Source organism: Phycodurus eques, chromosome 1 (genome assembly GCF_024500275.1).
Source record: "Phycodurus eques isolate BA_2022a chromosome 1, UOR_Pequ_1.1, whole genome shotgun sequence".
Taxonomy (NCBI): Eukaryota; Metazoa; Chordata; class Actinopteri; order Syngnathiformes; family Syngnathidae; genus Phycodurus; species Phycodurus eques.
Window position 1 is genome coordinate 49,600,654 of NC_084525.1, and position 25,072 is coordinate 49,625,725.

The following is a 25,072-nucleotide window of genomic DNA, read 5'->3' on the forward strand; positions in this document are numbered from 1 at the left end:
TAAATAATAATAAAACAAAATGTGTTGCCTCACTCAACGTATTGTGCAGTGGGTGCGGATACTGTCTATTGTCTTTTTTACAAACTCCGAAAGGTTTGAATGTCGAAACTGTTCGGTCAAATTTTGTGGCGAAAGTTACTGTATGCGCTGTGGGATTAGCTTGAAGAAACATTAGCTTCCCTGCCAGGTGTTTTTTTCCCTTTTCTTTTTGTCTCTTAAGTTTGATTTTATTAAGGGCACTGGATGTTTCCAGAATTAAAACGATTATTTCACGAAAGTCAAAACGCTGTTGACTGTTCTTGCAGCGACCGTGTCGCCTTACATGATTATGACTATACTTTCGAGATTTTCTGTCTGTTTGTTTGTTTCTTTTATTCATCAAATGAGATTTGTGGCATTACCTTAAAGACAAATTATTTAATGAATAGCTTTGCCTTTGCTGTGCATCAAACTATGTCTTGGTTACAATTAGAGGTGCAACACTTAATCCATTATTTGAGAACAGGAATTTTCAAATTAATCGACAACTGTTTCGATACAATCGGATGATCGTTTGGAGCCACTGTTTAACTTGTTTAAAAAAATGTCCAGATCCGCTTGATTTCAACAGTAAATATTGTCTGATTTATGTAGTCATCCATGAAACCAGACTGATTATTTTTGTGTTTGATCAAAATATTTACATGCATCTGCTTTTTTTTAGATAACAATAATCAACATTTTTGTCCATTTTCTGACATGTTACGGACCAAACCAGTAACTGAACCATCATCAATTTGTGGAGAAAATAATAGTCAGTTTAATCTATTACGAATAAGATGTATGAATAAGATGTCATTGACATGCCAATGACCATGAAGCAGCCTCAGAAATGTATATCAAGCTAGTAGCCCTTCACATTAATCAGTACTTAAGAAGTGGCTCTCACTTTCAAAAAGGTTAGCGAGTACAATGTCACTTTCTCGTGTGATATTGCTTAATTGTTGCTTATTTGGTTTTGTTTACTCATTAAACAATGCCAAATAAACAACAACAATCAGTTAATAAACTGTAATCGGGGATGGGGGGAATGATTTCCAATAAAATAGGAATATTAGATAGCTGCAGCCCTCGTTATAATACCTTGAACAATGACTATAATCTGATTGATAATATAGGTACACCTGCGTATATCCAAATTTGAATAGGAAATTGTAAATATTCAATGAAGCTGCCAAACATTCCACCTGGCTGCCTCAACTATGGTCGAAAGTATGTCTAGGTCTGACAGGTTTGGAATTGTTGTTTCATGGGCCTCCCTCCTCCTCCTCATGTTGTAGGTATCCCTGTCTAGGCCCGGGCTGAGCATATTGTTCTGAAAGGAAACAGATAACAAACAGGGGAAGTGAACATGGCTGGGACCTCGGGCTTCTTTTCCAACGGACCCGTCACGTGGATGGACAACAACGCAGAGATGAACAACCTCTACCGAGACCTGGAGCTGGGCACGGTGCTGACGCTGTTTTATTCCAAGAAATCTCAGCGGCCAGAGAGGAGGACTTTCCAGGTCAAGCTGGAGACGAGGACCGTTATTTGGACTCGCGGCACAGACAAAATAGAGGGCGAGAGTGAGTACCCACTTACACACTTAAGTGTTGTCACGAAACCAAAATTCGGACTTTCATACTCGACCTGCATAAAGTACCTCGATACCAATACTGAAACAATATCACAGCAAAAACCTAAAACATCTGTAAAAGCAGTGGAATCGTAGATGCCAAAACATGGAACTTTACATTATTTGCATTTTTCTAAAATAAGGAATATATATATATATATATATATATATATATATATATATGCTTTACACCGATTTTATCGGCCTGATCGGTATCGGCCGATATTTCGCATTTTATGCTGATCGGCTGATCAACTTTAATGTCATAATTCGCCGATCATTGATCAGCTCCGCAAAAGACATTTACTCCTCGTCGCCATCGTGCACAGTATATTTGAATCCAAAAGCTCGTTTATTTTTTATCCTTGTCACGTGTCTTTTGACGTACTACTGGAAATATATGACGGGCAGTAAAGGTATATAAAAAAAAAAAATAATACATGTCGCAGTGTGGAACAGACAACACGTCTGAGACAGGCAACACGTAATTCCCGGATCAGACTACAAGACAAATTTTCTCTTTCACGATTGCACTATGTCAGACTACTACAATAAAATCTTGTTTTCCGTAATAGAAGACCGTTGAGTTGTTCTGTCTGTCACTATGCCTCACTGGCATAAATAGAGGAACAAAGATACATTATTTATTGTAAATATAATTTTTTGAGCAATTTAAGTACACAAGTATCATTTAAATAGACAAATTCCTCCATCTTGTGATAGGTTATCGTTTTTTGAAAGGGCAATGTGGGCAAAATAGTCAAAACGTTTACATATACGACGTGATTTTTTTTTGGGTTAAAGCAGATCTATGCCCTCCTTGCAAAATGAATCATTTCGTTTCACCACCTTGAAGCATGGGGTTTGTGGGGACTTCCAATTGAATAATCTTCATTTCTTTGCTGCCAACCATCTCAACCTCGATCGCCTGCTTCTGGTGGGGAGGAACCAAATATGGCTAATTTACTGTCAGCACGAGTACACATTGCTTAGAAAAAAAAAAAAACATTCAAACATTTCAGACCAAAATGTGTTCAATTGTAGGACAGAACCAAAATATGTGCAAAAGTGAGCCTTATATAGATATTATGTTATACATATTATGCATATATAATACTGTGTATATGTGTGCGTGTGTGTGTGTGTGTGTGTGTCTCTCTGGCAGTTGGAGCCGCTCTTGTATGACAATATGCAGCTATTTTGACAAAAAAATACTTTTGAGACATAAAAACACAGAACAGAGTCACTGTTCTAGCGTGATTGTACTTTATTTTTGTCAAACTTGACAAAACAGATGGACTCAACTGCATGACGCCAGTCACAAAAGAGACATTTCCAAAGTTCTGTGTTCACAAAAGGTGTGCAATACCGGCTGAGAGGTCTGCTATATACATATGAGTTATTATTAGTATTATTATGATGCCAACTCTAATGGGAACAAAAATGGATAATAGAAAAGCCATCTTGGTTTTTGTGTTTTAGAAACACTCATTACTTTCATTTGTATCCACAATGTCTTTGTATACATTAAAGTTGCTGCTTGAATTTAATAGTGTTATGATTACTTTTGTTCAAGCATGTTTGTGTGATTTGTTCTGTTGTCCACAAGTTGATGGATCGTCCTTTGCTTTTGTAGGCAAAGTTGCCACAACCCCCCCCCCCCCCCCCCCCCCCGGAACGCACTTTCGATGATGTCAGTTCAAGTAGATTCAATATTTACCTCGATTACAGTACCAGGATGCCAATGGTGCACCTAACTAAGGACATGCGGTCCTTCACAGAGTAGTTTAGTTGTCTACCTCTGGCGTAGCAGGATGTCTTGTGCACAGCTGCACTCTGATCCGGATGCAACACACTCACAAGCAGAAAAAGAAAAAAAGACAGCCCTTTTGTTTTTGTTTTGTTTAGTTTTTTTCCACAGTAGTATCCTATCCTATTCCCTACAAGCAAATATCTCATACACACGAGTTCATGATTGCAATTTGATATTCCTGTACAGGTGAAATGACGCCTCATTTATGTACAGGAATAGAGGATGAGGTTTTTTTTTTTTTTTTTTTTTTTTACTGGAAGTGTGTAATCTTGTAACAAGTGTGTTTGCTGTGTTCATACCTTTTATCAAAGGCACTGAGACAATTATATCCATTAGCTTTGAAACAACCCGTAATTTGTGGTTAAGTATGCAGTGCATGGATGCTTCAAGAGGCATTTTGCACGTTTTCGCTATCTCTCTAATTGATTTCCTCTTTGTGGTCTTGATAGGCTGAAAAACTTGAATCAACTGTAACCTCGGTCTAACACAAGCAACTGGCAGACACTGGGTGACTTTAAATTTGTTGAAATTTACAAAAAAATACAAAACTTGTTGCATCATTCCCAAAAAGACTCATGGCTGTATTAGCTCAAAAGGGTCTTAATACTAAATACTGAGCAAAGGGTCTGAATACTTAGGGCTGTGTGATATTGCAGTTTTTCTTTTTTCATAAATCAGCAAAAAAATTTCAACAATTCCGTTTTTTCCCCCTGACAATATGGGTGGGGTGCGGTGTGTACATTCATTCATTTATTCATCTTCCATTCCGCTTATCCTCACTAGGGTCGCGGGCATGCTGGAGCCTATCCCAGCTAACTGCGGGCGAGAGGCGGGGTACACCCTGAACTGGTCGCCAGCCAATCACAGCGCGCACATAAACGAACAACCATTCGTACTCACATTCACACCTACCGTGCCGCGCGGTGTGGACAATAACGAGGGGAAAAAAATAACTTAAATGATTTTAGCAAATGGCTGCAATATAAAAAAGAGTGAACATTTTAAGGGGGTTTGAATACTTTCCGTACCCACTGTATATTGTAAATAAATTCAAACACTTATACATCCATCCATCTGTTCTCTGAACCACTTATCTTCACTTTAAAAACTCTTAACTTTAATAGCGAGTGATGAGGGTACAGACGTTTAGCATTGCAGATGCACCTCAGTTCTCATTTTTAACATAGTCGCATAATTGTAAACTGGCCAAAAAATGGCTAATGGTACATCGATGTCATCCCAACTCCCTCTACAATGTTCACTAGGCTCACTCATTTGGTGGCTACCATCAACTCCTGGCTTCACATAATTTTCATCTCCAGCTGTTATAGAAGCCAAATAGTCAGTAATGGCGGGCACTCTATTAAAACACATGCTGGATTCTTCTTATGTTATTGCGTAACGGTTGCTGAACAACATTAGAATGATGTGGGTTACAACCAGCCAGGCTGGAGTCTGTCACTGCTTGCTTCGGGTTCACTCATTCAATCGTCCATTCATTAGTTCACTGCTACTTTTGAGAATAGTAGAGCCAGAGTTTTTTCTTGCTCAAACAGAGGCAAGAAGTGGTACCATTGTGATAATTTGCACTCGTGCGTATGCGCTTACCCCCACTGGGTCAAGTAAACACATTTTCTATGTAGTATTCAGTGCGTTTTATTTTTCTTTAAAGTTTTCTTTTTATCATGCAGTTGAAACTAGACGTTTACATACACTATATAAAAAGACCTAGGCTTTTTTCATTCTCACTCTGACATGAAATCAGACTAAAAGTGGTTTAGGTCAATTAGGAATACCCAAATGATTATAAATTATAAAATATGGATGTCTCTTTTTGTATAGCGTATGTAAAGTTCTGATTTTAACTGTATATAGACTATTATACTGAAATACAAAATGAAAATACAGAACCCTATTTGATATTAAATACAACAAAAGTTCACGTGTTTACAGTTAAACAGTGAAGTTAATCAACTTCAACTTGGCGATATTCAGCCCAATTAAAATATTGGAATATCATTTTGATTCAGTGACACATTTCAATTTGGTAAATTTTCCTCATGCACTTCTTGTAATCCAGTGCACTGTTCTCCCCAAAAAGTAAAAAAAATAAAATAAATTAAATAAAAAATCAAGCAAGCAATTTAAAAAAAAAAAAAAGAAAGTTTTTGCTTTAATTTATAGAGTTTTATGTGCTACACCTTGTATGCATTTTCCTTATTCTATTGCTGCCTTATTGATGGATAGCCATCATTTTATGAACGTTAGCCTTAAAGCCTCATGAGATGTCGGATACCCAGAACAATACCTTCAAGTCTGAGGTATCCAGCCTGTACTTTATGCACGGTTGTTTCATCCGCAGCAGCAAGTGACTGCTGCTTCGGGCCGTAATGCATCTGACATATTATAAAACAAAGCATGGCTTCCTTGGTATGTCTGAGCCAGGTGAATTTGTCCATTCACTTAGGATCAAAACCACTGGCTCTGTGTTTTTGGAAAAATCTGGAAAGATTAGTAAAATTTCTTTTGTAAAACTGTTAAATAAACTGTTTGATAAGCGACAAAACATTTTCAGCAGGAAATAGTCTTTCGTTCATGGCGGTTCATCTTCGCCGGTTTTAGGAGCGACTTCTAACTATTTCTGACACAGCGCTGGGCCATTGTCGTGGTGTAATACCACAGTTTCGGTTAAAAATGACACCCAACTGGTCAAATAATAAGCTTTGGGTATGTCAGAGACTGTTTAGAGCCAGCGGCTTCCCGAAATTGGGCGGAGGGAGCCGCCTCTAAAATGTATATGGAGGAGAAACCCTGGCACTGTATTTAAACTTATTGACACTGTGATCCTCTTCACGGTTCTGGCATGATTGCTTATTCATAGGACATGTGGACACATTTAAGATATGCCAGTCTTCTCTGGCTGATCTCATGCAACACAAGACTAACTGGACCAGGCAGTTAACTCAGCTGTGACAGACTGACAGATGTGACACTTAGTCACAGCGAATAAGTGAGTTATGATTATACAGTACTGTATTGAGCATGTCTGAAGGATCTTTGACACATTCCTTGCTCACTCTGAAATATGATGCAGAACAACAGCCATATTTATCTTCAGTCACATTAATGTGAAGGAGAAGTGACGTTTGCTTACTGTACTAAAGTAAGCAATAAACATTTTGGTTTAAGTAATATTTTAAAATTGCCAATTTCTTGAATATTTGACCTTCTGTCTATCTTCAGTTTTTGGGAAATGAGACATGAAGATACTGTGTAAATTGTCTACTATTTTTTTTCTTCTATTTTTTTTTTTCTTCTAAACAGAAAGATTTGGTCATAGTGGAAAATTTTCCTGGTTGGTGAAGTCCCATTCAAAGTGCTGTTGCTAGTGTAGCTTGTTTGCCATTTACACTTGGCACTCAGTCTTCTTTTCGAGTCGCGTGCATGTCAAATATAACTTTGGTTAGTAGCTGTTACTATTGTGACTATTTCAGAAATGTAAATATGGAGGCTCACCTGTCACCAGTCCTGCTGTGACGGTACACATTTTTTTTCCTTTTGCACGTCACATATTTGATGCCATTTAAGATTTGCACTTGCCTGATTTGGTAACATTTCCCCCAAGTGGAGAGATGTGAAATAGAGGGGGTGAATAATTTCGTGTCTGTGTTTACATCACTGGTGTATGGAAACTTCTTTTGTTTCCAGTATGTGTCGCGTGAAGAAAATGCTTACGAACATGACAGACATTTGTTCTTATCTGATTCCCCGAAGCTGTTTGTTGAATCAGCTGACGTGGAAGTGCACACTGAAACGACCGCTGTCGCTTGTATAGTTGTCATGGCAAGATTTTTTTAATTATTTTTTTATTTTTTGCTGCTGTTGCCTTTTACTGTTATCTTTTTTTATACACAACATAAAAGAGGTATTTCAGCAGAACTTTGATAAAAATGTGTTTTCCTTGGTCTACTGCCTGAATAATCCCTGAGGCACCAGACATCTTCAGTTTAAACTGAATTTCTCTGAATTGTTTTTTCATAAAGTACAAAAGAGAAGTGGAACTGATTATTTCTCTTTGTTCTGAGCTTCTGAAAATACTCGGGATGGGTACAAGAACTGGTACTTACATTTCAGTTAAATGTAGCTCGTACCAGAAGGCATTTCAGTTATAAAATAAAACTGTTATCAGGACAACTGAAGTGATACATTATCACACCATCGTTGACTTTCATGCCGCAGCTCATCGCCCAGCCGCCCCGTAAAAGACGCGGTGGCGCACTGTCCAGCAAACATTGTGTTTCTAGAGCTCCGCTCCAAGATGCTCAGATCCGGGACGGCTAGTGTTGTCATCCATGTTTACCTTATACCCCAAAGCTGACATGACTCCTACTCTGCTTGCCTGAAAGGTATATGTCAGGCTGGTAAAATGGTATTGGAGCATTTTTTTCAAGTGCGACTACAGACGTGGCATTGTGGCTGCAATTCTCGAATGTTCTCAAATTAAAATCTTCGTGTCACTCACACCTTGACCATGTTATTTCGCATACGTTCTGTATGCCTATTGAGGTACAGGCCGAATACAATCAATAAGAAAAGAAATACAATGCCGCTTCCCAAATATCTGCAATTGAGACCACAAAATGTAAAATGAAAAAAGAATGGATATTGGGTAACTGAAAACCAGAGTGGACCCTATTGGTGACAAGCGTTATAGAAAATGGATGGATAGTTCTAAATAAATGTACACATTGTTCATGGATGTTCAAAGTGTTTGCGGAAGGCAGGATGGAGAGCTGAAGGAAGCGTGGGAGTGTGCTGCAGGGTACATCCTCTCATCTCCTTTAATGAGGATATACCTCTGGCTCCCTCCTTATTTCCGGTATCTACGCAAGTAAGCCCCGAAAGGTTTGACGCAGAGGACTGAAACAAGTCAACCCGTCTTTCTTTTCGTGCAAGTCTATTCGCACATATGGTGAACTCAAATATACACAGTTTGTGGAAGGGAATGGGGGGAGGGGGAGTCAGGTGGTACAGACAATGTGTGAAGGATCTATTAGTTTCTTATGACAATATTCATCAGAGTTAATTATTGTGTCAGTGGGTGAACAAGGTGACAGGTGTAAAAAGTATTTTAAAGATAGAACTGTGCTATACAGGTGAACCCTGTTGACCATTTACCATTTTTGCTTGGTGAAATTCAGTGTGAGAAGACCTATGTGGGTTTTTTTGTGTTTCAAAAAAGCATGTACACCTCTACACGATGTGGTGTGTAGGCGACAAAAGCACAGGAAGTGTGATGCAGGAGCAGGAAGAAGGGCACGAGCTGAAAAAAAAAAAAAAGTGTGGCTCGTGTGTGTGTGTGTGTGTGTGTGTGTGCGCGCAGGCATTAGCAGGAGAGTCCCCTCGCTGCCAAGGCCTTTGAGTTACCTCAGCCCACACGTGTAAACTTTGTGTGCGCTCATAAACAGAGGCAGGTTACAATGAGGCAGACGTGTGTCTTTAATCTCTAAAGTTCATTTGAGTGTAAAAGCTTCATCATATTTGAACTTGGTAAGCAGCAGCACCTTGGTAATTTACACATTACCTTTTATAATGGAACACTAGGCTATTTTTGTATTTTAGATGCTAGAAATAAAACACTTTAGTCAATTGGCAGTTTCTTCAGTGGCAGAAGGGCCTGTTGCAGACTCACTCATCCAGCCAAGCATTAGCTATGGTATACTACGTAGTTGGCAAATAAGTAACACTTGCCTGGTTGGTAGCGTGGCCCTATCTTTGCTAATGCAGAGTCCAGTCGGCTTTATTTTTTATTTTTATCTAACAGTTTTTTTATTTAATTGTAGCTTTTGCGTCTTTGATATAACAGTGTGCAGCAATTGTACATTTTTCTTCTTGTGATATTCAGGACTAACCCTCCAATTTGCCATTGCAATTGTGCCTTTTCCTTAAATATAAGTAGTTATCACTCAGGCTGTACAGTTTATTTGCAGTTGTTTTTAGGACTTAAAAAAACCAAAACGTGTCAGTGTAGACATGCTAAATTTTTTCAACACTTGTCATATGTGTGCCGTATCTCTAGTCGACATCCGAGAAATCAAAGAGATCCGACCCGGGCAGAAGTCCCGGGACTTTGAGCGCTATATGGAGGACTCTGCAGCCAGGCTGGATCAAGCTCACTGCTTTGTAATTCTGTACGGGACAGAGTTTCGCCTTAAATCACTCAGTCTAGCAGGTATGACGTTTGACTGTGACTTAGTGACTGTGTATGTATGTTGTGTATGTGACTTTATTATTGTTTATTGCTTGTATCACAATAGCAACGTCCGATGAGGAGATGACCATGTGGGTGAAGGGGTTGAACTGGCTTGTGGCTGACACGCTGAAGTCCCCAACACCCTTTCAAATAGAGAGGTAAGGAAGTATAAGGCTGGACATATACCACGACCACGTCTTTGCATTCACTGTAATTATTTCAATGTGCCACGTCCATATTGTCTCTATTTAGGTGGTTACGGAAACAATTCTATGCTGTTGACCGCAACAGAGAAGATAGGTAAGATAAGTTGTTCAATTAAAAATGTTGTCATTAGTTCATCATTACTTTTTCAAAACAAACTTGCGTGTTGTGAGATGCCGTAAAGGAACTAACCTCTCAGCCACGCCACCAGTAACTTTTCCTGCAGCAGGAAACAGACTGCGTAGGATTTGAGGAGATGCACAGAGCAAGTCAGTTTGAGGCTGCGGGGGTTTTCTTCCCTGGCCAAAGCTTTCTGGGACGTGCGTCTACGTGCATCTTCATATTTGTGTTTCATTTTTTGAACCAAGCATGTGCTCGTGTTTAGGATATCCTGTAAGGATCTGAAGAACATGCTGAGCCAGGTCAACTACAGGGTGCCCAACATGAGGTTCCTCCGAGAGAAACTTCCGGTAACCTCCCTCTGCTTAACAGTCTGGCTGACACTTCTGTTCCCTTCCCTGGTTACTTCAGTGTTTAGCATGAAACTTGAGGTGAAAGATGATGACTCTCTCATTTGTAATCTTCTCTTTGTGATCTGTTTTTCAGGACTCAGAGTTGAGGAATGGCGAAGTATCCTTCTGCCAGTTTTCCCAACTTTATCGCAACCTAATGTTCGATGCTCAAAAGAACGTAAGTTGATACGATGCATCGTGTTTTGTGTCCACTATTCACAGACACGTCTGTCTGAGTTTGTGCATCCGCTCAGCAGTCCACCCCCACAGTCCGATGCCATTGCCAAGGCATGCTTCCTCCCCCATCTGTCTGTTGTCAAATGGCAACAAGATCAATACAATCCAGTTCAAAACTCGCAAGCCCTTCTACTTAAGGCCATTAGGACACACATGAGCACACTCACACATGAAGAGGAGGCAGGCGAGGGTATATTTAACATAAATGGATGACCTCAGAGCCTTCCATGAATAACCACACTTACACAACACCAGTTTGTGCCCATCCTCAGGCCTCCAATTCACTGACTTTTTCCGTCTTTCTTTCAGCTGGAGATCCCATTTTTGCAGAGGTAGGCCAAAACTAAACAAATACGCCAATGCTCAGCTCCATCCCATATGTGTGCTTACTGAGGCATTACTTTCTCTGCCAGGTTCATTGACAGACCAGAACAGAGGATCTCCCTTGAGGATTTTAAGAGCTTCCTCCTTGATTCTCAAATGGTAATAATATCTCTAGTTTATTGCAGCTTCCCCTAATGCTTGAATATGTATGTGTTTTGATACACTCTCTGTAAATGCAGGATATGTGGGCCACAGACAGCAGCAAGGTTCAGGAGTTTATATTTGGCTACCTGAAAGACCCTCTGAGAGAAGTTGAACAGCCTTATTTCCTCCAAGATGAGGTACACATGTTCATACATTCTTTATTTTCCTGATATTATTTTTGGAGCTTTTTGCTAAATAGTTGTCATATTATGTTATCCACTCACCCCACCCCTCCAAATTCCCATATTGCTTGTGTAGGTAGGTGGTGCTCAGTGATTGAGACAAGAATGCCCAGTGTTGGCCTTAAACACCTCCCATACAATTAGATTAGGTTGGCTGTGGCGTCGTGTGCGTAGTATGCATAAAGTGACTGATGCCCTTTGTGGTCGCCATAAAGCGGTGATTGACTAAACACAGCAGAGAACAGAGAGCATTTATACTAACCGGCCTGGAGGAGCTGGTACCATCTCTGAATGCACGAGGTCCTATTATGGCACTTAATACGGCTTCATGCTAGGAATCGCACATTGAAACAAGGCTTATGTTGCTATGTATTCCATGAATTCTTAAATCTCTTCATTGTTTTCATGATGGATAATTTGCTAGTTTGAGGCCTATGGATAGCCTACAGTATATTTGACATATCGAGCAAGACATACTCTAACTTTGTTTATATAGTGTAATTTAACTCAAATTTCTTTGAAATTTTAAGTGCAGTATGTGTAGGGGAATCGTATTTAATCTACTTCGTTCTTTTACAGATTCATGAGGATCTAAGTCAGGATGTTGGCCAAAATTTGTTGCCTGTATCGAACCTTTTAGATTCATATTTGATCAGTAAAATATTTTTGTTGTTGCTTTGGCCTCACCTGTCTAGTTCCTGACGTACCTATTCTCCAAAGAGAACACCATCTGGGGTTCCTCCTTGGACCAAGTGTGTCCAGAGAATATGAACAACCCCTTGTCCCATTACTGGATATCCTCTTCTCACAACACGTAAGGGTCCGGCTTGTTTCTGTCTCCACGAGTTGTTGGGTCTTGGGAATGCTAGTCTAGCAATTCAGTGTGAAACGTCCACTTGGAACAGAAGAGCTTTTGAACTGACGTCACCTATCAGATAAAAGTGGATTATTCAACAATAAAATTCCAGAATGAGAGGCCTATATTTTGCAGGAAAATGCATGTTTTCCTTCAATTGAAAACTGTGTGAAACACTGTTCAAGTGTGAACCTTTTGTGCCGGTTGCCAAACAATACTCATTGAAAGAGCAGAATGTCAGCTTCCGATGTTGCTTTCATTGTGGTTGAAATGAGTGGCAGCATTACAGTTGTGTGTGAGCGATGCCGGTGTGATTAGAGTGTCAATGCTTCGGAATGAAAGGGGTATGCATGTTTTGACTCTTCACGTTTATTTTTAGGTACCTGACAGGAGACCAGTTTTCCAGTGAGTCGTCTCTGGAGGCGTATGCTCGCTGTCTAAGGATGGGTTGCCGCTGTATTGAATGTGAGTAAACACCGTCCTGTTCAACTGCTACCGTAAGATGACACACCCTCGCGCGCGCACACAGTAGCAGTTTCAGAACTACTGTACATTACGTTACACGGGAACTGGTCAAGCTGGTTTCTTTGAATTGCGTACAAGTGTTTGTTTATGTCACAGAAAAATAAGTAAATAACACATCACACAATGACTTTCAATAGCAAGTCGAGTTAAGAGTGTAGCTCTGTAGTACTTTTCCAATTCCTTTTTGCTCCTTTTTTTGTAGTCTAGTTGCTGAATGTGTTCTGTTTTTGCAGTGGACTGCTGGGATGGTCCAGATGGAATGCCAGTAATCTACCACGGGCACACCCTCACGACAAAGATCAAATTCTGTGATGTGTTGACCACCATCAAGGAGCACGCATTTGTTACGTCAGAGTGAGTGTCCAGAGGCTGTCAGCCATCTCAGTGTCTTGTTCCAGACGTCCCCGGTGATTTATGACAAAGATAATTAGGCTGCACACATAAAGTGTGGAGAAACAATGTAGCCTGAGTAAATTCTTCTGTGTGAGAAAATAAGATAAGAAATGGCACCCAAGTGCAGTGAAAAGGGAAGTTGCAACTTTTAAGTCTGATCACTCCCGCAGCTTTCCCATCATCCTGTCCATTGAGGACCACTGCAGTATTGTCCAGCAGAGGAACATGGCCACTTACTTTAAGAAACTGTTCGGAGACATGTTGCTGACCAAGGCGGTGGATATCGCTGCGGATGGCCTGCCCTCACCCAACCAGCTCAAGAAGAAGATCCTCATCAAGGTTGAGCCTCCCATGTCATTTTTTTCAATCGGCATTGTATGCTTGCCACTGAGCGCTCTCTCGCATGTTTGGGCTCATTATGCGCACTTTGTATTGTGGCAAGTTGATTCTGCCGTATGCTCTAGGTTAATAATAATAACAATCATATGTTTTTGACTGGAAAATTGCATTTTTTTCATTCATACTGTGATATTATTGGAATTGCAATTGATTTTTCATCCTTAATGTTAATCTTTCACCTCAATGCTCTCCTTTTATGCACGGCAGCATAAGAAGCTTGCTGAGGGCAGCGCCTATGAGGAGGTGTCCACGTCTACTCCCTACTCGGAGAACGACATCAGCAACTCCATAAAAAACGGAATCCTATATTTGGAGGACCCCATCAATCATGTAACTGCATTTGGAACAGTCTTAAATTCAACATGTAACTTCTGGGACACACAAGTCTGTTCACTGTTTGTTTGTGTATTTATATTATTGTATAACCTTATCCTGCTTAGAACCAAATATCCTAGAATTGCTTTTCCTGGTTAGATGGTGATCAGATTTCTGTGCAACACATGGATGTTCTAAATAATTAATGTAGCTCACGCATCCTGCCTTCTCACATCCTGTCCCTCTTGCTGCAGGAGTGGTATCCTCATTTCTTTGTCCTGACCAGCAGTAAGATCTACTACTCAGAAGAGACCTCGAGTAATCAGGGTAATGATGAGGAGGAGGAGCACAGAGAGGTTAGTAGTCCTCACTTGATTTGAATAGAGACTTCCCGGTGCTAGAACTAGATCTTTGCAACACTTCAAATGTGAGGTGGCAAGTACTGTTGTTGGTGGTGGATTTGAGATGTTTATTAGTCCCTCCCTCGAATCGACAGGTTTCCAATGGGATGGATCAGCATGTTATGGAAAAGTGGTTTCATGGGAAGTTGGGTGCAGGGCGGGACGGGCGACAGATAGCTGAGCGGCTGCTGTCGGAGTACTGCCTCGAGACTGGAGCACCTGATGGCTCCTTCCTGGTTCGAGAGAGTGAGACCTTTGTGGGAGATTACACACTGTCTTTCTGGTATGTTCCACATGGGGCATTACATGGGGTTTCTGAAAACTGATATTTAACACGGATAGTTTTTTTACGTTACATTTATCAACTGAGGACTGCAGTGACACATTGATGATTCATTCAAGTGAATGTGCATTTCAGATACACATGGAAAGTTAAACCACATACACCGCTTTATATACTGCAATTCTCCTAATAATCTGTCTGCAATACTTCCTGGAAAGGCCCTGAAAATACATTTTTCAAGACAGTAAAACAACAACAACAACATTCTAATAAATGAAATCACTAATTGACTGAAAACAGTACTTATTGTTACATTTTTACCCTTTACCATTCCCATTTGTTTTCCAGGCGCTCTGGACGAGTGCAGCACTGTCGCATTCACTCCCGTCAAGAGGCCGGCAGCCCCAAGTTCTACCTGACTGACAACCTCGTATTTGACACGCTATTTGCCCTCATCAACCACTACCAGCAGGTGGCGTTGCGCTGCAATGAATTTGAGATGAAGCTGACTGAGCCTGTGCCGCAGACCAATGCCCATGAGAGCAAAGAGTGAGACTCACTCACATATTAAGAATTGACACATTGTTAAGAGTGTTGACTGCGTGTATTCTCATTCACCTGAATGGGAATCATCATGATTGGCCAAATATGTTAAAACACACAAATAATTTGTCTCCGGTAGTTAGGAGCCACTCTAATACTGCGGCGAACAATCCACTTTAATGAAATATACCACTTTAAAGAAATATACTTTTTTTTTTTTTTTTATGTATGCATGTGTTAAAAAAACCGCTTACGTGACATGCCAAGCGATGGCGGTAGATAAAAGTGTACGTGCGCTGTAAAAATGTCAACCATACAGTTTGTAATTGTATTTTTATCTTATATTTCCCTCTCACCGCTGGTTCATTTGCGGGGAAGGCAGCGCCACTCGCCGCGGGCTGGGCGGACGGGCTCACCCGCTTTCATATGCGGGGAGCGGAGCAGCTCGATTAACAGCTAACAGCCTTCTTAATCAAAGCACAAACAAGTGATCCACCATGCTGCCACAGTTTATGGCCTGGCTGTCACTGGCTTATTAGCACAGTGGCGTAGTCTAAGGAAAACTTAGTCGAACTGGGCCTTTCACATCCACATGAACTCAATGAGTATTGTACTTCAGTTCAGTTTAGACAAACAAAAGGGTGAGTGCTGTATGTCATGAAGGCCAAAGTTTTCCTGGCTTTTAAATCTGTCACAATTATCTGACAGCTTAAGTTACTGTACATAACCGCTTTTATAGTCTCCTCTCATCCAGTGAATAATATTTACCACCCTAAATATTCAATATTAAAGTTGATTATCAACTAAAAAGTGTGAATTTTAGAAAATTCTCCTTTTTCCAGAGCTCAATAAAGTCTTTAAAATCATTTTGTGTAAAAGTATAACTGTCCTTTTTTTCATCAGATGGTTATCTGTTTATAAAGTAGTTATTTATATGCTAATAAATTGGTTATCCATTCATAAACTGACGATCTGTATGCAGTGATTCCCTCCCCCCTCCATGGGGGGAGGGGGGAGGTTAAATTCTAGTCCACCTCAGCAATAAGTGAAATTTGTGAAATAGAAATGCCCTAAATACACCCGAGGCATGTTTTTTGTTGCATTTACGGCACTTACATTTTTTGAAAGACCTATTAACACATAAAACAATACAAACACATTTAAACACAACACTGAGAGAGCAATGGATCACACAAAAATATTGTACAAAGTTTAAAAAATTGAGTAACAACTGTAATCAAAATCTGCAACATAGTGGGACCGCAAAGCATGAATAAACACGCACACACACCAGCCACAAAGATTGTACCCCCGCTCCCGTAAAAAACAAATACAAAGTAATTGGGGTTCGCCACAACTATATTAAAAAAAAAAAAAAAAAAAATCATGAAACTGATTTTCACTGCAATCAAATGATTTTTTTTTTGTGACTTTCAATGAGACTTTGTGCAGCAGGTAGGGGGATACCGATGATAAGGGGAAGATTGGATTATCTGCCCTCAATTAAAGTGCTCTGAAGAAAGTGTACCTGTTCTCATTGGCCCCTTTTTTTTTTTTTTTGGTTGTTTGTTCCAGGTGGTACCATGCTAACCTATCCAGGAGTCATGCTGAGAATATGCTGATGAGGGTTCCTAGAGACGGGGCATTCCTTGTCAGGAAGAGGGCTGAATCCAACTCATTTGCTATTTCCTTCAGGCAAGTTGCCACGACTTAAGGACATTTAGAGAGATTGGAAAGATAGATAGGCTATTAATCGTGTGGCACTTAGTCATTTATTCTGTGTCTATGTTTGCTATGCAGGGCTGAGGGCAAGATTAAGCACTGTCGTGTACAGCAGGAGGGTCAGACTGTGGTGCTGGGCACTTCTGAGTTTGACAGCCTCGTAGATCTCATCAGCTACTACGAGAAGCACCCCCTGTATCGCAAAATGAAGCTGCGATATCCCATCAACGAGGACACACTGGAAAAGATCGGCACTGCTGTGAGTAGCACACTGGACTGAGCGGATACTGATAATTACAAATTGTTTGGATTTTTGTGTGGTTCTTTAATGTTGAATAAAACAATGACAGTCCAGGTAAGAAGAGTTGTGTTGTCCGACAGGAGCCCGACTATGGGTCACTCTACGACGGCCGAAATCCTGGATTTTATGTGGAAGCCAATCAAATGCCTACCTTTAAGGTGAGTGTCCCCTCTGGAGAGGGTCAGTTGAGATTCCTCTGACATTTCCTTAACTTCCTGTCTGCCCCCTAACAGTGCACAGTAAGAGCCATGTACGAGTATAAAGCCCAAAGAGATGACGAGCTCTCCTTCACTAAAAACGCCACCATCTCTAATGTGGACAAACAGGAAGGAGGATGGTGAGTTTGATGTCCATTATGGCCGTAGATCTCATCCTTTTAAGCAGAGTGAGGGGATGAGGATTGGTGGGGGTTTTCGGATTGGCTGGCTACGTTATTTTCGTCAATATCAGTGTGCTGTTAGTAATAAAACTACACCCCCACCATTCACATCGGCCAGGTGGAAGGGCGACTGTGGAGGGAAGAAGCAGCTGTGGTTTCCTGCGAACTATGTTGAAGAGATCAGTCCGTCAGCCGCAGAGCCGGACAGAAGTGTGAGGATCAAATCCACGTGGCGCTCTCTGCTTCCTCAGCTACACTCGATTCACCTCTGCTCCTCTTCCCTGTCCAGCAGGAGATGACAGAAAACAGCCCTCTCGGAGATCTGCTGAGAGGAAGTGTGGACGTCTCCTCCTGTCAGATTGGTGAGCGACACCCCCACCTTCCAGACTCCATTTCCTGTTCTGGTGTGTGCTGTTGCTGCTGCTGTAGCGCACGCTGGCAGTCCCCTTGCCAGAGGGCAGCTTTCGTCCATAATTACACATTTCCGACTTGTTATGCTGCTTTTTGATTTATCTAGCTCTAATATAACAATAGGGCTTTTTTTTTGTTTTATTACAACCCTTTTTTCCCTCACATATTGTTTGTAATGTAGGCCCTCGGGCCAGGCAGGGCACACCCATTGGCATTGTGGCCTCAGCTCACAGCCGTTACGATCCTAAAAGCTGCTTCCCTGCGTTTAGCTGGGATTTTGGCTCCCTCTAGTGGCAATACAAATTTTTACATTTTGTGCATTTCCCGGCACGTGCAGTATTCAAATAACGTAGTATCAAAACAATACTTTTTGAATTTTGAAACAGATCACGTGAATTCAAGAGAAAATCTACCATTGTCAAAATAAAATTGATCAAAGTGATTTTGAAAAGTACAGGGAAACAATGTACTAGTATAGTCTATTATTTGGTTTGATGTACATATCTGTAAGATTTCTGTGCTAGGTTTTTTGATATTGTATTTTAACTACACCATTAAATATTGCAGAATTTGTCCTCATCATTCTTCTTCACGCTTTCAGTAATCAAACATACATGTGAATACAGAAATTGAAATTAACAGAGGGGATGCTGTCAAATTTTGAGACCGGACTCTCCACTTTGTTATTGATTTGTATGTCTGTTTGTATCCGTTACAGTTGTGCGGCCCGACGGAAAAGGAAGCAGGCCGCACGTCTTCTCCCTGGTGCCGACCACGGCCATGCGGACGGGCCTGGTGCTGGAAGTTGCTGCCAGCACTCAGGAGGAATTAAAGGAATGGGTGGTCAAGATCCGAGAGGTGGCGATGACCTCGGAGGCCAAGGTGTGTGTCACATGGCTGTGGGGAGACCCTCACTTTGATGGGCAGCTCTTTTGCCACTGTACTAATCTGACTAGGTTTTTTTAGCCACTCTGTGATTGCAAAGTGACAGACAACCACCTGAGCTGCATATACGTCAGGCTGTGTGTCATTGTGCAGTTGGCTTCGGCCGTATGCTTATGTCAACTGTGTGTGTGTGTGTGTGTGTGTGTGTGTGTGTCTGCACAGCTGGAGGAGGGAAAGATGATGGAGAGGAGGAAGAAGATTGCACTGGAGTTATCCGACCTGGTCGTCTACTGTAGACCTGTGCCATTTGATGAAGACAGTAAGTCGTACACAACTTTACATCAGTGATGATACAGTGAACTGATTCGTGGTTCACTAGTCACAAATTCACTTATTTGTGTTTTGTTTTCTATTATAACTATCCTCAGCAATTCCCCCCCCCCCCCCAGTGTATTTTGTGCTCTTTCTAGTGGATGATGGCACACCAAAGTGAGGATAAGCAGTACAGAAAATGGATGGATGAGTGTTGTAAGATGAGTTGGGAATTACGTTAAAGAGTTTTGGGGGTCATAGGGCAGCTTACACTGTTAAAAAAGGCAATTCTAAACATTTTCTTGAGGTGTCAATTGCTCACAGTTTTTCGCTATACGGGATTCCGTCCCTATCCTGTACCAACACCAGTCCAAGCGAGTGTCCTTGTTTCTCTGCATGGTGTAGAAATCGGCACGGAGCGCGCCTGTTTCCGGGACATGTCGTCCTTTCCCGAGACCAAGGCAGAGAAGTACGTCAATAAGATCAAAGGGAAGAGGTTCCTGCAGTACAATCGACTGCAGCTGTCCAGGATCTACCCGCGAGGCCAGAGACTTGACTCCTCCAACTACGACCCTCTGCCCATGTGGCTGTGCGGCTCGCAGCTTGTGGCGCTTAACTTCCAGACAGCAGGTATGCACCGTTTTTTTCCATCAAGTTGCTCAATTGCGTCACAATCGACGCGTGTCACTATATTTTTCCACGCGTGCTGTCTTCTGTCCAGACAAGCCCATGCAGATGAACCAGGCCTTGTTCATGTTGAACGGGCGCAGCGGCTACGTCCTCCAGGCCCCCATCATGAGGGACGATAACTTCGATCCCTTTGACAGGCACACAGTGCGGGCCCTCGAGGAAGTTACTCTTCAGATCGAGGTGCGTCTTTCTGTGGGATGTCAGGAGGAAATGAGATTTAAAGGGGCTACTTCTTCACCTTGTTCACGTTCTCAAGATGTGCCCCCCAGTTTGAGAAACTTTGGGGTCATATTCGATGTGGCCATTCTTGCACTGACATTGTCTTTGTCTGATATTTACATTGGTTTGATGATCTTAAACGAAGTGGGGAATCTACAAAAATATAAGAATTTGAGAACGGGGCCAATACTTGTTTTCACAGCACCGTATTTATTGCATGTTTGTTCATCTCTATTTAACATGCAACACACTTTGTAAGTCTTTTTCGTGAGATACGAGAAAGTATTAACTAACTTCTCTTTTTACAGGTGTTGGGTGCAAGGCATCTACCCAAGCACGGTCGTGGCATTGTTTGTCCTCTAATCGAGATTGAGGTGTGTGGGGCCGAGTTTGACAGCGTCAAGCAAAAAACGGACTCCGAAGGTAAGTATGGAGTTGTAACTCAAAAGATGTGGCTTGTTCTTGGCTAGACAAAGACATTGTCCCATTGCTCCTCGCCTGTGTGGAGTTTGCATGTTCTCCCCATGGCTGCGTGGGGTTTCTCCGGGTTTCTTCCCGAAAACATGCATGGTAAGTTGATTGAAGACTCTAAATTCGGTGCGAATGTGAGTGTGAAAAGTTGTGTGTCAATACTGTATGTGCCCTGCAATTGGCTGTCGGCCAGTTCAGGTTGTACCCTGCCTCTTGCCCAGAGTTAGCTGAGCTAGGTGCCAGCACGAACGCCACGGATGGGTGGACCGTATTACAAGCAGAGGAAACATCAGAAGTCTAGCAAGAGAATATTGATTCTGAAAAGAAACACAAGCTTTTCTAAGAAGTCTGTTGGGGTGTGCTCATTTGTCTAACTCTGTATCGAATAGTGAGTGGTTCCGCCCCCATCTGTGCCATATTATTGATTGTAACAAAGAACTACAGTAGCGGTCATAAAAATGTATGGGAGCACTTTTTTTCAGACAAAGTACTTGCATTTGAATAGTCACCGATACCAAGTGCCGCTACTTGTTAATGCTGTTACCGACTGCTGTTCTGTGAAAATCTTTACATTTTTCAAACAAATATAGGTATTCAAAAACACAATATTTTTTTGAGTGTGCCATCAGTTCTACTCAAATACAACACTTTTTAGAGTAACAGCTTGTCATTGCTGAACCTTTAACATCCAACTGCTTGTTTTTCGAAGTCTTGCCACACGTTTTACCGAAATGCGGCCTGTAACACAAAGCATTTCAGTTTTAAAGTACAACTGCGGCAGGGCAACTGAAGTGATGCATATACTTTGGAATCTTTTTATAAAAAGTTTTTTTGTATGAAGAGAAGCCTCTCTGCAGTATTTTCTATAACTTGGTTATTGTTTTCATCTATCTATCGTCCCCATGGTAGGCACAGAAAACCTGATCGGAAGTTAATAGCACAGACACTCGAATTAGACTTCGCCGCCACGGAGCGCCACCAGTTGAGGTTATCTCTGGTCACCGCCCAATCTGCCGAGGCCACCCCGGGGCTTGGCGCTCGTTAGCATGTCTTAGCTCTTGAATTATTCAAGTCACGGCGGCGCGATCAAACGAACCTTAACCGATGTAATGAGCCATTAACAGTTTGACTGCAGCATGAACCAGGTAGCTTCCGAGGCATCGACGTGGAGGAGGGCGGCCGATGTGCCGCAGCGCGTCGCTGCAGGCCCGCCCTCCTCCACCACGGTTTGGAACGGGAGCAAGGTTGGCTTGGCCGACACCGAACCGTGTGGAGCGAGGCTCGAGAAACTGTGCTTGCAGGACAGCCCACCGCCGAAACCTGCAGGGTGGCTGCCTACAGAGTTCATCATCCATTTTGCCTAATTTTCATGACTGTCGACTTAAGCGTCCTTTACCTTAAAGAATCTCCACACAGCTGACATCGCTCTTACTCGAGCTGTCCTGAAAGGTTTATGTCAGACTAGTAAACAGGGCTGGGGGATTAATCGTCATTTCGATTTTGGCTTCTCGCGATCATAAAAACATTCTAATCGAAGAAAAACTATTGTGCCGAACGGCGTGTTGTGTATGTAGTCAGTTCCTGTGTTGTGAAAACACCCTAAACACACCTTGTGTTGCTTGCAGCAAGTGTGACATTTTTTATTCTGCCCCCCTTGAGTGTGCTTTAAGCTGTTTATTTACACCCCAATTGGAGGTTACTATAAAACCAAACGCGCGGCGAAAATAATTACATGCATTGTATGTTTAAAAACAACAAATAATGTTGTTGTTTATGACAAAACACTCAATGATGACACTCAATGAAAAACGCTATTGACGGGCTAGCAAAAATCCGCATTAGAAGTCACGAGGGATTTACTTTCAGGTAACGAATATTCACAAACAAACACTGTAGTAAGACACAGACAGGTAGTGTAACAATACTAAAAAGCATGAATTCTTCCTAATTTGTGAAAGTTATATCAATAAAGGTCAATCATGTCATTTTTTTTCTTCTTAATGTAAGTGTGTATCTATGGCTTCTATATTGTGAAAGGCCAAGGCACACACAACAGGAACAGCAGATGTTTTTTCTTCTTTAGTATTATTTTAATATGTTACTATTTTACTTGTTAATAACACACAAGCAAGAATTCTCTCGTCCTCAATCATGGACACCATTGTATTTAGCTCCTCCCATTCATCCATTTTCTTTACCGCTTCTCCTCACGAGGGTTGCGGGGTGCTGGAGCCCATCCCAGCTATCTTCGGGAGAGAAGCGGGGTACACCCTTAACTGGTCGCCAGCCAATCGCAGAGCACGTATAAACAAACACTCATTCACACCCACATTCACACCTACGGGCAATTGAGAGTCTTCAGTCAACCTACCATGCATGTTTTGGGGATGTGGGAGGAAACCGGAGTACCCAGAGAAAACCCACGGGGAGAGCTTGCAAACTCTCCACACAGGCGGGGCCAGGATTTGAACCCCGGTCCTCAGAACTGTGAGGCAGATGTGCTAATCAGTCATCCACTGTTCCATTTAGCTCCTCCCATAACTCCAAAAAGAAACTCTTCAATAGCAAGTTCCTTGAAATTAACGCCTAGTACTCTCTGCTGTTGAGGAGACAAACTTCTACCCGCACCTGCCATATTTGTACTGTTGTTTTATCCAAAACTGCATGTGGGATTCCTCATTGGTTCTGTCTGTCTTTTTTTTTTTTTTTTTTTTTCTTTCTTCCCCCCTGTTCCAGCTGATAATGGTCTGAACCCCACGTGGCCCAGAAAACCATTCCGGTTCGCAGTATGCAACTCAGCCTTTGCCTTCCTGCGCTTTGTGGTCTACGAGATCGACATGTTCAGTGATCAGAACTTCCTGGCTCAGGCCACGTTCCCCATTCACAGCCTGAAGACGGGTACGCACAGCAGCGCTGCCACCGGTCCAGTTCCAATCAACTGCTCCCATTCCATCGCGTAGTCATCTTTCATCTACCTTGTGCCAGGTTATCGGTCAGTCCCGCTGAAGAACAGCTTCAACGAGGATCTGGAGTTGGCTTCGTTGTTGGTCCACATGGACATCGTCAGAGGAAGAGTAAGCATTTATTGTATGCTGCTGAGCCAGTTAGTCTGGATTAATGCTGCAGATCTACACTTTCGTTTTAGTGCCAATATCTATTGCCCGTGTCTTCATCCACGTTTGAAAGAGGCCTGATTTGTATTTGTTTTTTTTCCTCTTCACACTGCTATGACGCAAATCCAAATTGCAGGATAGAGCTCACGCCGACCCCCCGAGCAGACAAAAATCCTTCAATACTTCACAAAAGCAAACGACTGCGGTTACCATCCTCTTTCCCAAACTGTTTTTCAAAGGAGTGATGCAGTAAATAAATCGATGAGCTGACTATAGTCTTATAGGCGGAAATTCATCTGCATGCAAATTTACCTTCATAGTTTAGTACCCGAAGCATTGGAGTGGAATTTTCTAAAAAGAAAAAAAAAAAAAAAAACTCAAAACATCTCTAAAATCCTCCATAACGTACAACTCCAATTCCAATGAAGTTGGGATGTTGTGTTAAACATAAATAAAAACCGAATACAATGATTTGAAAATCATGTTCAACCTATATTTAATTGAATACACTACAAAGACAATATATTTAATGTTTAAACTGATAAACCTTATTGCTTTTAGCAAATAATCATTAACTTGGAATTTTATGGCTGCAACACGTTCCAAAAAAGCTGGGACAGGGTCTTGTTTACCACTGTGTTACATCACCTTTTCCTATAGCAACATTCAATAAACGTTTGGGAACTGAGGACACTTAATTGTTGAAGCTTTGTGGGTGGAATTCTTTCCCATTCTTGCTTGATGTACAGCTTCAACTGTTCAACAGTCTGGGGTCTCCGTTGTCGTATTTTACGCTTCATAATGCGCCACGCATTTTCAATGGGAGACACGTCTGGACTGCAGGCAGGCCAGTCTAGTACCCGCACTCTTTTACTACGAAGCCACGCTGTTGTAACACTTGTAGAATGTGGTTTGACATTGTCTTCCTGAAATAAGCAGGGGCGTCCATGAAAAAGACGTTGCTTGGATGGCAGCATATGTTTCCCCAAAACCTGTATGTACCTTTCAGCATTAATGGTGCGTTCACAGATGTGTACGTTACCCATGCCATTGGCACTAACACAGCCCCATACCATCACAGATGCAGGCTTTTGAACTTTGCGTCCATAACAGTCCGGATGGTTATTTTCCTCTTTGGCCCGGAGGACACGAAGTCCACAATTTCCAAAAACAATTTGAAATGGGGACTTGTTGGACCACAGAACACTTTTCCACTTTGCATCAATCCATCTTAGATGAGCTCGGGGCACGAGAACCCGGCAACGTTTCTGGGTGTTGTTGATAAATGGCTTTTGCTTTGCATAGTAGAGTTTCAAGTTGCACTTACGGATGTAGCGCCGAACTTTATTTACTGGCATTGGTTTTCTGAAGTGTTCCTGAGGCCACGCGGTGATATCCTTTACACATTGATCTCTGTTTTTGATGCAGTGCCGCCCGAGGGATCAAAAGTCACTGGCATTCAGTGTTG

At 41.8% G+C, this 25,072-nt stretch overlaps 1 protein-coding gene across 3 annotated transcripts in view; it reads left to right on the forward strand.

Moving 5' to 3' along the window:
- Positions 1–25,072, forward strand: part of plcg1 (phospholipase C, gamma 1) — a 28,567-nt gene that overhangs the window by 609 nt on the left and 2,886 nt on the right. For 2 of the 3 annotated variants that reach the window (XM_061697861.1, XM_061697870.1), the window contains exons 2-31: positions 1,320–1,607; positions 9,550–9,702; positions 9,788–9,881; positions 9,976–10,023; positions 10,313–10,397; positions 10,534–10,617; positions 10,986–11,008; positions 11,090–11,159; positions 11,240–11,341; positions 12,082–12,200; positions 12,622–12,707; positions 13,001–13,121; positions 13,331–13,499; positions 13,767–13,889; positions 14,129–14,230; positions 14,371–14,558; positions 14,907–15,107; positions 16,677–16,796; positions 16,902–17,082; positions 17,205–17,282; positions 17,358–17,461; positions 17,622–17,715; positions 17,793–17,865; positions 18,633–18,796; positions 19,022–19,118; positions 19,517–19,741; positions 19,833–19,981; positions 20,329–20,443; positions 23,228–23,389; positions 23,477–23,565. In XM_061697861.1, the coding sequence (XP_061553845.1) occupies positions 1,391–1,607; positions 9,550–9,702; positions 9,788–9,881; positions 9,976–10,023; positions 10,313–10,397; positions 10,534–10,617; positions 10,986–11,008; positions 11,090–11,159; positions 11,240–11,341; positions 12,082–12,200; positions 12,622–12,707; positions 13,001–13,121; positions 13,331–13,499; positions 13,767–13,889; positions 14,129–14,230; positions 14,371–14,558; positions 14,907–15,107; positions 16,677–16,796; positions 16,902–17,082; positions 17,205–17,282; positions 17,358–17,461; positions 17,622–17,715; positions 17,793–17,865; positions 18,633–18,796; positions 19,022–19,118; positions 19,517–19,741; positions 19,833–19,981; positions 20,329–20,443; positions 23,228–23,389; positions 23,477–23,565 (3,636 nt within the window). In that variant the 5' untranslated portion in view covers positions 1,320–1,390. The remainder of the gene's footprint in view (positions 1–1,319; positions 1,608–9,549; positions 9,703–9,787; positions 9,882–9,975; positions 10,024–10,312; positions 10,398–10,533; positions 10,618–10,985; positions 11,009–11,089; positions 11,160–11,239; positions 11,342–12,081; positions 12,201–12,621; positions 12,708–13,000; positions 13,122–13,330; positions 13,500–13,766; positions 13,890–14,128; positions 14,231–14,370; positions 14,559–14,906; positions 15,108–16,676; positions 16,797–16,901; positions 17,083–17,204; positions 17,283–17,357; positions 17,462–17,621; positions 17,716–17,792; positions 17,866–18,632; positions 18,797–19,021; positions 19,119–19,516; positions 19,742–19,832; positions 19,982–20,328; positions 20,444–23,227; positions 23,390–23,476; positions 23,566–25,072) is intronic. The other variant, XM_061697880.1, reaches the window with a different exon arrangement.